The sequence below is a fragment of the Anopheles bellator genome, chromosome 2 (genome assembly GCF_943735745.2).
Source record: "Anopheles bellator chromosome 2, idAnoBellAS_SP24_06.2, whole genome shotgun sequence".
NCBI lineage: Eukaryota > Metazoa > Arthropoda > Insecta > Diptera > Culicidae > Anopheles > Anopheles bellator.
In genome coordinates, this window is record NC_071286.1 from 69,240,087 (window position 1) to 69,251,737 (window position 11,651).

Genomic DNA, 11,651 nt, shown 5'->3' on the forward strand with positions numbered 1-11,651 from the left:
TTGACATCCGATGGCCGTTTTGACCTAATTTTTCGACATTTGGAAACCATTAAGTCAGGGCAAACGGTGGCTATCGCCGGACGGCCGGACGTAGCGGACGTAGGTTTGGCCAAGGGGAAAATCGGACCGGAAGCGATTAGTAGTCCATACCGAGTGGACACCGACTGGTTGGTCCAACATGAGGAGGCTCCTTACAGGTCAACGTAAAACAAAACATCCTTCCTCTTTGTTTGAGGTCGATGCCGCAAGGAATTAAAAATGGTGGAAGTTTCTCTGGGCCTAGGACTTTCCTTTTCTTTGCCACACGCTGGCTTGAATTTGGCCGAGAATGTTTCGAAGTATTCTTTGAAGTACGAGCTGCCACGAGACACAGCAAAGTTGGCACAGGACCGCATTGGGTTACGCCATACTCCTGTGGACGCGAAGCGAAGGACACCCAAAACAACTGTTGAAGTGACACACGACCCAGTAAGCGAAGGTTCGTGCCGTGCCACAGGAGTTCACTTTTGGAGGGTTTGTTTTCTCCAGATGCCACAGCCAGGCAGGAACTTTAGACTCATGGCAAGGACTTGCACTGGCACGGGCTTTGATGCGGCGATGGTTTGAATGCCGCAATGTCGATTTTTATTGACACCCGCTAATCGAACATACAACACTTTCCCTTGAGCGGCAATAATGGGTGATAATGTTGGCCATGACACCCCAAAATGGACTGAATGGAGCCGAAGAGGGTTCTTGAGTCACTGGTCGATTCACGCTTTTAAGGTGAGCTCACCTGCGCTCGTCGTTGCCTGACGAATGACCCACTCGTAATAGATCAAATAATTGATAACTCGAAAAGTAACGAGTTCCCTGCCAACCCGCCCTATTCACGACCGCCGTCACGTAAGCCACCCAACTTGTACCCCACGGGTGCACGCACGCCTCCCGGTGTGGGTCATAAGTTTAATGGACGGGAGATAATAAACGGACCTGGGAATGGAGTAGTAAAACAGCAAACGGGGCCTCACCTTGTCCAAACCTGGGCGACCTGACCCGCCATCCGTTGTCACCCGTTCCTCGATTCCCGCCCCCCTTTTGAACGGTAGCCCGTGTGTCTTGCGCTGCTTGATGTCCCATCAAACGAAACTCAAACTTTAATAAGCAACGGTAATAATCAACAACATCGGGTCGGGGCGGGGCGACCCCGGGGCGCAACGGTGCCACAGGACGTGACAATGGAGAAATGTCTCCAAAATGGGGTAAATGAGTTTGAAGTGGGAGCCAAAAAAAGATGCTGACTTTTGGGCCGGACTGATAAGTTGATGGAATTGGCAATCGCGGCCACGGCGCTGTGTTAAAACTATGTTCAATTTATTAACTTTTAGTGGCTTTAATGGCGCAACCAGTCACTCGTTAAATTATTAGAATGGCAAAAATGAAAGATAAAAATAGCCAGAGCAATGCCCACCAACAAATGCGTCATTCCATCAACTGATCATTCCGTGACAACCTCCGCGACAAGATTATTCTATTTACGGTTACGTCCTACGGCGTACGGCGTGTCCGATAGCGATACCGGGGGGCGGGTAGAGCACCGTCATCATTGGTAAATGCCATAAAATTTGGCGCGTTAGGCCCCGCGATTAAGCGGTTGAGCCCGAGTCGAGCTTAGCTTAGGGTCGCGAGGTCCACCGTTGCACCTTGCGCCGGGCCAGCCCCGTCTGCGATGGAGGCCATAAACTTTCTCTCTACTAATTTTTGGAGGTTTTATTTTTAGTAACGCTCCGTTTCGTGGTTTGGCACTGATTTACATGCACTCTTTCTGGCCACGTTGGGTGCGGTGTGGGACCGCTGGACACAACGCGAAACATGGCCCTTGAGGGTTCTTCCGTTTTCTTTTTGCCGTTCATCACGCTTTGTTAGTCTTTTTTGGGACCTAATTTCTTACTGCGTGGCCAGCTCATTTGGCGTGACGATGCTGACCGCGGACTATCCGTCTTCACACTGTTTGCGTGTGTATGTGTGGGTCAGCGTCGTGAGCAGCTTGAGTACTCTCAGCTGCTTTTCAATCACCCAAAACCCGAGGAACGAAGGACGCACGCAAACGGTGCTCGCTGCACGTGGTACGGTCGTGATGAGTCGCGAAAGGTATCGCAAATGGAATATGACGTCATAGGAGCAGCATGAATTCTTTCGCCACCTGAAGGTCATCCAAAGATAGGACTCGGTTTTGGTGAAGCTACATTGTGCTATGTGTTGGAACATTATTGGCTAGTAATTTTTGACAGATTTTCTTGCAATGGGAAATGGTCTCAACGGATCGGCCCAATCGCACGGTCTGGTCTGGTTCTGGTTTCTTTTCAATTTACGATTGATTTAATTCCATCGGCCACCCGTACTCTTTCCTCGTGCCCGTGGGAAACGAATCGATGGTTTTCCGCAGCCGTCGGTATTAAAAATTAATGCGCCATTGCCACGCCGACAAGGATTCCCACCTCCACCGGAAACAGCTGGTTTAAAGCGGCGCCCGGATGGTGGACGTTTGGCTGAATGTTTTATCATGGGAACGGTGGGTGTCGTGTGTCTGTTTTCGTTTACTCTTCACCTCTTCGCCGGATCGTAAGGACCTTCGAACACCGATGGAGGCGCCCGGTACCCGGTGGATGTGTGGTTTTGTGTTCTGGCCAAAGATAAGCCTTGGAAGGTATCCTAAAAATGCAACCACAACCACGGCAGCTATCGCACCGGTGACATCGGGACCCAAAAAGGAAGTCAGGACAGAACCGGTGCCGATCTGATTGTAGGCTGTGCCAATGTGTGTGCCCCTGTCTAGGTTGCGATGCCACAGGTGGCCCTCGCCAGGCTTTGTGCCCTCGAGGGCAGAAGAGATAAGCCAGCAGCACCACCCGAGTGGCACCCGGTGGCATAATGAAGTCATCCTGAGCCCGGCCCGGCTAGTGGTTCTGCGGTTTTCCGTTGCCCGTTGTTTGCTTGTGTGCTATCCTTCGCGGCAAGCGGCCACCCGAAACGAAGGACGGTGCGTAAGAGGGTCCGAAAAAAAAACGGACCGCTTCGTATCCCCCATAAAGCGGCGCTCGGGAGTTATGTACCGCGTGTACCGCTTTAGTGTGCCAGCTTGGCCCGGTTGGGGCTGTTGTTTAATGTAGCGTAGTAGTATCCCTTACACTTTGTTGAGATAAAAATTATAAACTGCGATAATCCAGATCGGCCGAAGGGACGCAACACTCAATTAAATAAATAACTTCGCCAGCTTCACCAGTGTGGCGTGTTCGGAAGTCTGGCGAGTCCCGTGGCGGCGGCTCGGGGCCATGAAGTGGTTCGAAGATGTTGATTAGGGTCATCGAGTGATATGCGATACCGTGTCCGGTCGCCCCGGGGATAAAAGGTGCTGTGTCTGTGTGCGCGGAAGGAAGTCCTTTTCGGGTGTATATTTCACGATTTCGCCTCCCTTCCCCAGTACAGCGAGTTCGGATCCCTTGGTCAGCGGGCCGTGGCTGTGTTTGTGGCAAGTTAAAGTGCAAACGGCAATCCGGCAAGTGGCCGGCGTCGGGTCCACAGGCATCGTAAATTGTGTTGTCCACTTGCGACCCCGCCAGCTGGGCGACCTCGGTCCGGCGGCGCGAATCCTCGGTGACGCCCCAGCGTCGGCGGTCAGCTTTGCCGTGGAGTCCATTTCATGGAACGTTAGCATGGATTTGATATCGTTGCCACCGTGCTCCAGACGCTTGGAAATGACGACGCCGGCGACCTCGGAGAAACCGCTGGCACTTTCGCCCGCTTCCAGCTCGGCGATTAAGATCTCGACGACATTCTTGAAGGTAAGGCGGAACACTGCTCTCGGCGCCGCACGTTTTATCCACTCCACTCCTGTCCCTCGACGTATGTATGTGTTAGTTTGTTTTATGATGTTGCGTGGCCAAAAACGGACCTCCCGGCCCGACCGGATAGATGATCTGTTTGCAGTTGGTGCGGTGGCCAAGGGGTTCGTTTGTTGGAAATCACGCAACTATTCAATCGCAACCAACCCAACGAGGTGGTGAAATTTGCGTGGCCATAGCTGGGTTGTGATTGAATGGAGAAACGGAACGGAATAAGTTTCGGTTGGTTGGCGTTTTGTCAACCGTTTTTGGTTTAAGAGAATGTAACCGATTTTTAAGCTAGTCACTGTACAGGGTGGCAACGTGAAAGTGATACACTTAAAATATGTCATAAAAATCAGAATAGTTTTCTTTCTCTCTTCTAGCTGTTTCAATAACATGTTACAGTAGTAAACTTACAATGTATTTAGTTCAATTCAAATTTTTCGCCTTTGTGTTTGATTACGGCCCGAAGTCGCTTTTCGAAAGCATCACACGCCGCACGCACGACTTCGTTCGGCGTTTCATCCCAGATTTTGACTAATTGATTCTTAAAAGTGTCATATGCTTTACTTTGCTTAACTTTCCTAGCATGTATCCCCAGATATTAAAGTCGAGTGGGTTCAAATCTGGAAACGATGAGGGTCACTCAGAGGAACTAATTTGTGTTTGCTGAATGCTGAATCGTGCTGAATCGTGTTGTAAGCAAAAATCTTCATCTCCAAAAAGTTCTTTGGCACAAGAAAGCAAATGGCTTTTGATAACGTTTTGCAAGTTGTACTGCTTGTTGATTTGCACGACCCGAATGATGAATAACAGTGGTAGTTTGCCTTTCGCTGATATTGCTCCCCAAACCAGCACAGCTGATGCATTTTGGTACCTGTAGCCCCAATTTTATCATTCCTCTACCTCTCTTTTATCGGCTGGTATATCACGAAGACTTCCACCATAGACACGATCATTTTGCTTGTTCAAAGTTGCCTCCAAAGTGAACAATTTTTGGCCTTTAAAAATTATGTTGTGAGCAGCATGCGTCTTCTGGAGCATCCGAGATCTGACAACCCTGCCGGCAACATTGTAGAGAGATAATCCATGAATCTTCTGCTTCTCAAAAGGACGATACCCAAGATCCTTTTCGATTATGTTTTGCATGGAGGTTTGACTCATTTTCTTTTCACGTGCCATTTTCCTTCCCGAGCGGACCGGATTTCGTCGAATAAGCTCCTTCACCGCTTTGATTACCGCTTGAGTCCGTCTGTTTCCTTGAAACGTTTGATGGTCCTGAACACGAACAATCTGGTCAAGTTCAGATATGACAGCATCATCCTCATCTGAATGTTTGTGAGGTTTTGAAGATGCCAGATCTTGATTTGTTATCTATAAGAATCCAGTAAAACTTTCTGGTGTACGAAACACAGCACTGACCTTATCACGTATGAATAAACTGTTAACATAGTATTTCTTCAAATAGTAAACAAAGATCGGACCTATAGATGTAAAAATTAAAACGATGGGCACTCGAATGATTGTATCACTTTCTCCTTGCCACCATGTACCTGAGGTTTACAGAACCATTCCCACAATTCTTGAGGACCTTAAGGTTTTTAACCTTAAATAGTCAATTTAAATATGAACTGTACGAATAAAAAAAATACAACAGGTCAACATCATAATTGATCTAATATTCAAATATTATTGAAATCAGAATCTGTCACAATTCTGATTTTCTTATCGGTTATCGGTCATATTTGGGCCAACTCATGCAGTCAGTGCAAAGATAAAGGTAGGAGGAAGTACAAGAGACGAGCTCAGCACGGTTATCTCGGCCGGCTTAAATTTTACAATCAATCCAACTATTGACATTTAATCGAGTTGACCGTTGCAAATTGGATGCATTTAGCGAATCAACGAATCCTTCGAGTGCACCGTTGCGCCGTTGATTGATTTCGAATGCTAATGCTATTTATTCTGCCTCGATAGAGGACCCTCCGGTCGAAGCCCCGGGGAGCCCATCGTCCTGCGTGCTTTCGTAATGTATTGTGCGAGAACCGGTGTCGGCAAGGTTTGTGTGGTCGGGCGTTAAATTGTCCCAATGGCCAACACCACCGTGCCTCATCAGGCACGGTTTGTCTTAGCAATAATTTTCCCATTCAACGCCATTCGCTTATTCGGACATTTCGGCGTTTGCACCACGCGTTAATAATCTCATCTGGCCCCGTCCGGCAAGCGGCAGCGCACTCATCCTTGCGTGAAAGAAGCATAACATGTTGCGAAACGAACGAAACGCCACAGCGTCAAAGACCGGGTTCTTCCGCAATCTCGGCTGAAAGCTTGCTTCCGACGATTGTTTAATTCCTGACCTCTCCGCCCCCCCCCAAGGGGCGAGGGTGCCGCTTGCGAGACAAGACAGCGAGTGTAATCTAATCCGTCTAACGCAAACGCCGTATCATGCCTTCCCACAGACACCCGTCAAGACGGACCAGGACATCCTGCAGAACTCGATGCTGGAAGACGACCCGAACTCGAACAGCATCCTGCTCGCCGGTCCGCACACGAACCACGCCGGCGATGGCCACGGCGGTGGCCACCTCGAAAAGCGACCCCGCTGGGGACCGCAGCACAAGGGAGCGCAGGAGCTGGCGAAACTGTACAGCAGTGGTAAGTGGCAGACATCGGCGCGGCGATGGCATAATTATGCGGTGCACTTTGAATCAACACATGCCGCCTTCGCCGGGAAGTGCTCCGGAATGCAGCCGCTTAGAAGGCCGCCGGGTCAGCCGTCTGGTCGGCGGAGTCATATTGACATCTTAGCGACTGGCCCTCGGAGCAAATGGTTTAGATTGTGTGATTTAATCAACCGCCGCCAGGGCGGTCCGCTGATAACGATAACGAGGCTTAGCGAGGCTATCAGATTGTCAAATCCGTGCCCGGTGCCCGGTGCCCGGTGGTGTTCTGGCCTGGACTGGCTCAATCGCAATTAGTGGTCGCTTGTTGGGATTGCCAATGTCGGTCAACATACATGGGCCAATGTGGCCCGTGGGCTGCGTTCCCCGAGTGTTGTTTCGGTGCCATTAGAGCATCGCTTGGCCCATCAAGAGTAATGAGTCTGTAAGACACTCTTCGATGAGTGTTCCTGAAACTTAAGGAGTTTACATAATTGTCCTCACAGGCGGGCCAGGCACGCTGTTGCACGTCCGGGTGAAAGATTCCGGGCCCAGCGGTCGGTAGGCCAAGGTTGTCGATTAACGATTTTTGTGGCCCCGATGCGAACTTTTGGCACCGATTTCGCGTCACCCAGCGTTGACTCCGACCGGCGAAGGTCACACCGCGACAGGGAGTCACCTTTTTTCTTGTCATTTCGCTTTCGGTCCGTCCGGTGGCGCCAGAAATAGCAGGGCAGGATTTTCCACCGAACACGTTTTCCCCGCCTTTTTCCACACACACCCACGCGGGGCGGATTGGTGGGTGTGATATTTTTAGAAAATGCCCGCCATCGAGGCACGGTGCGGAGTACTGGTTGGCGGGTGTTCTTTGTGTTGGGTGCCTTCTTGGCCGATGGAGTAAAGGGTGGCGTGGAGTGCGCCATTTGCATGGCACTCCTCATCCTGTCGTGGACCGGCATTCCGAGACCGGATGTTGTGCGCCGGGGCCTGCGTTCGTTGAGGGTCCACCGACGGTCAGTCCAGTTCCAGCGTGCCGTCCGCCAGCTCGGCCCGTTCGGGGCCCATAAATAGCTGCCACAACATGGTGCCCGTCGGTGGCTACAGGTTTCCTGCCACCGAAGCCCTTCTTGCCGGCGGTCAAACCGGGCGATGACGCCTGGTCATTAGCCGGAGTCGAAAGATTGTTTTATGTAAATGAGATTCGACTGTTGATATTTAGCATCGTGTACTTTCGTGCAGTCGCTCGTGCTTCCGTGCGCCCACAGGTCCACCGGTGGCCCCCGGGGGAATTTACCTAAGCGGGGCCGAATGACGGATAGCACGAACGGAACGGGTCCACCGGGCACTACACTAATGGACCATGCTCTTACGGGGCCGGTCACGGGATTTGCGGTTAGCATAAATTGATTAGAGATTGCTGCGAAATTGCCCGAGCGGGTCCCACGCTACGGGGCGGCGCGTGAGCGTGAGTTGTGACCGCCGAGAAGGTCCGATCGATTTGGGAAGGTTCGTTTTGCCAAGCACTGAAAAAAAATGAATCGACGCTTATTGCACGAACGGGGATTTTGTTTGATTTCCCCCAACGTACGTCACGTGGCACGTGCGCTGGAAAACAATAGTGTTGGCTCCTTCCAGAAGGACCCTTTTGGATTCTATTTTGGGTGTCGTTAAGTTTGCGACAAAGGAAGTTTAACAGGTGGATCGATAGGTACCGTTACATATTTTGGTCGACCATGCTAAAACATGCTGGAATCCCAACGACTCACTTCTACAGGGACTCAATTATTGAAAACATTGAATTGTTTTCTGCACTCAACTTGCCCGACTTGTTATGTCCGGGTGGCTTGAGCCGAGTTACGAACGGTTTTGAGGGCCAGCGTCCCCTGTTGTGAGCCAGTTGTGAAGTTTCACTCCTCCAAACCATAAAACTATTCGGAGCGTAAAGATACCCTTTTGCTGAAAGATTGTTGCCGAGTCGATCTTACGGCACCGTTTTGAGGTCACTCGAGCTCGCTGATAACTTTTGTTTCAAATCAAATGAAAAACTTTCCATTCGGTTCTTTATTGAAGTTGAGAAAATGCGCCAAATCAAGTTATTGCCGTGTGACCGATTTCTGACCCATCGCTAAGGCTGGCTGGCCGGTGCAGCTGATGAAAGGGGAACCTTGCGAAGATCCGAACCGTTGACATACGCTGACGATGGGGCTAACGCAAGTGGTCGCACTTGAGGTCGGTTTATTGGCAGAACTTTTGCTGCTGCGCTCAGCGTAACAAAGAGAAGTCTTTCCATGAAGTCTTGTTTTGCAATCAATTTAGCTTTTTCGATAAACTTTAAAGTTTTCCATCAATATCTGCCTCCCACCCGGGGGCAAGAAAGAGTGGCTAAATGAACAACCCAAACTTGGATTCCCCCCCCCGCGGAACAGGCAAACGGACGCAGGAGCTGGTCTGCGTGTACATCTGCATCACGCTGATGGTGTTGAATCTCGCCCTCATACTGCGCCACTTCCGGTTCGAGCGCATCAGCAACGTGGTGGTGGCCGCCATTTTCGGCATCCTCACGGCGGACTTTGGGTCGGGCCTGGTGCACTGGGGCGCCGACACCTGGGGCTCCGTCGATCTCCCGATCGTTGGCAAGGTAAGGCCCGTCGGTTCGCTCCCGATTGCCGATTTCTTACCATGGGGTCCCTTTTCCTTCCGTTCGCCAGAACTTTTTACGACCCTTCCGGGAGCACCACATCGATCCGACCTCCATCACGCGCCACGACTTCGTCGAAACGAACGGTGACAACTTTGCGGTCGCCCTGCCAATCCTCGGGAAGCTGGCGTGGAACTTTTTCACGCGAACGAACGCGGAAATACAGCAGGACTATGCCATCAGCGCGTACCTGTTTCTCTGCTCGATCTTCATCGCCATGACGAACCAGGTGAGTCGATGTGTCTCTCGAAAGCACGAGGCAGCTCATTAATGCCGGCTGATTGGCCCTTCAATCAGTTTTAATTTGGCCACCCGGCGAAACTCCACGAAGAGTGCGCGGTTAACGATGGGAACGCCTTGAGACGAAGTTTCTCTGCTGGCACCGATTGTCTTCAATGAGTTCCGAAGTGCTTTAGAAAACTTTGCCCCTTTGATTTGTTCAGGTTCGACTAAATTTGGTTTGCATCCTTCCTTCGGTTCCCGCAGATTCACAAATGGTCCCACACGTACTGGGGTCTGCCGGGCTGGGTTCTGTTCCTGCAGCGGCACCACATCATCCTGCCGAGACGGCACCACCGCATCCACCACGTGGCGCCCCACGAGACGTACTTTTGCATCACGACCGGCTGGCTGAACTGGCCGTTGGAGCAAATCAAGTAACACCGCGAGTGGAACGATCCGCGCGGGCGAACTTTCCACTGACCCGAATCCGATTCCGATCCGATTCTCCGACAGATTCTGGTCGACGCTGGAGGCGATCATCGAGCTACTGACCGGCCACAAACCGCGTGCGGACGATCTGAAGTGGGCCCAGAAGCGAACCTGATCCGGTGCTGGCTACCTGGGCGGAGGACTGAACCGAGTGATACATTTAGCGCAGCTCTAGACGGCATCTTTTGAGCAAGTTCGGACAGAGGGCTGAGACAAAACTTTATACAAAACATACCGGAACGCATTCGGAACTCGGTCATCGTCGGTCGCAGCGCAGCGGACATGCTTCTTCACTTCACTAACCGTAGCCGTGGCGGTGCAGGCATTTGGAGGCATTTTTTATCAAACATTTCGACGGGTTTTTGAGTCACCAGAAACGCAGTCCGGCGGGGCACGTTGGCCACCCGGCACCGGAAGGAACGTAGCCATAGTTGATGACAATTTTTAATATCCTTTTACAACGCCAGCAGGTTGCAGGCTGGCTGCAGAGGGGGCCAGCACAGTGCCAGTGTGTGCAGAAGCAAAGCTACGGAGACCGCAGGACGCTGCACGGTGCGGCACTGGAGGAAGTTTCAGTGTCGATGATTCGCAACAAATGACGTTAGTTTCTTTAGAGGAAATGAGCAAAGTTGGACGTGTGAGTACCATTAGGTGGTTCAGGTACCGTAAGAGGACACTACCTTTTGTGGCACACTCCAGCAGGGGTCCTTTTTATGTGGCAACCCGATGCAACAAGCTTTCTGGGCGGGGGGCAGTAGGTATCACAGTCGTCCATCGGCGAGCTGGACTGTCTCTGAAAATTCGGTTCACGTTCCGTTGGACCCACGGTGGAAGGTAATCGGATTTGCATGTGGCCGGTTTTTTTTTTGCAAGGAAAGCTCCGTTGCTAGGACGGTCACTGACCACTGCAAGCTGACCAACCGATGGGAGCTTACCGAAGTGCATACGGTATACGAAAAACGACTACCAGACCATGTCGTTGCAAAGGAATCCCACGATGGGGAGTCGTGTCGATTCCGGGGACATGACTCGGTCGAACGGCGCTTGGTGGACAACCACACACTGTCCCCACTGTCCCGTAGCACCGGGATCCATTCCTACGAGAGCTCATTAGTAGAGATCGGCACCGGGGGGCCGAAAAAGGACATGACGCAGGTGTTCTGCCTTAGCAAGACTATATTTGTACAAAACTTTAATTACCACACAGCGCACACAGCTGCAACACACCAGTGTTACGGACGCAGTCAAAGATGACGAGTTTTCCGAGTAACGAAAGGCAACCATGCCGGCGATGGTGCTACACGCCAAGAATCGGTTACAGAGGAAAGGGTCTGGCTTGAAAGTTTCGTTAAATGAAATTCGCTTTTAGTAAAAATCGAAAAGTAGATCGCACAAAACACCGCCGCCACTAGCATCGGGAGCGTGGAGGCTTGTCATGTGAATGTCATTATTTACAGAAAACTTACTAGTTAAGCACACCGCTCAAACGGAGGCAACGTATGATGCTTCGGGTGCACCGGAATGTTGGAGGCAACCAAACCAATCACTGAACCACACAAACGGAAGTACAAACTGGTACACGTAGCTGCGCACCCAGCAGAGAAGGGAGAGTTAATTAGATCCTAGAACTAGCACGCGCGGAATGTATACAATCGTAATAAGCTGAACGTTTTGCGTGACGGTGCAAGCAATATGGACTAATCTTAAGAGTATGTGCGT

The 11,651-nt window shown here is 51.1% G+C and overlaps 1 protein-coding gene across 1 annotated transcript; it reads left to right on the plus strand.

The window, feature by feature from the left end:
- Positions 1–3,692: 3,692 nt before the first annotated feature.
- Positions 3,693–10,047, plus strand: LOC131210891 (plasmanylethanolamine desaturase 1). Its single transcript, XM_058204205.1, has 6 exons — positions 3,693–3,821; positions 6,323–6,518; positions 8,950–9,161; positions 9,232–9,450; positions 9,708–9,877; positions 9,957–10,047. The coding sequence occupies exons 1-6, from the start codon at positions 3,693–3,695 to the stop codon at positions 10,045–10,047; spliced, it is 1,017 nt and encodes a 338-aa protein (XP_058060188.1).
- The last annotated feature ends 1,604 nt before the right edge of the window (positions 10,048–11,651 follow it).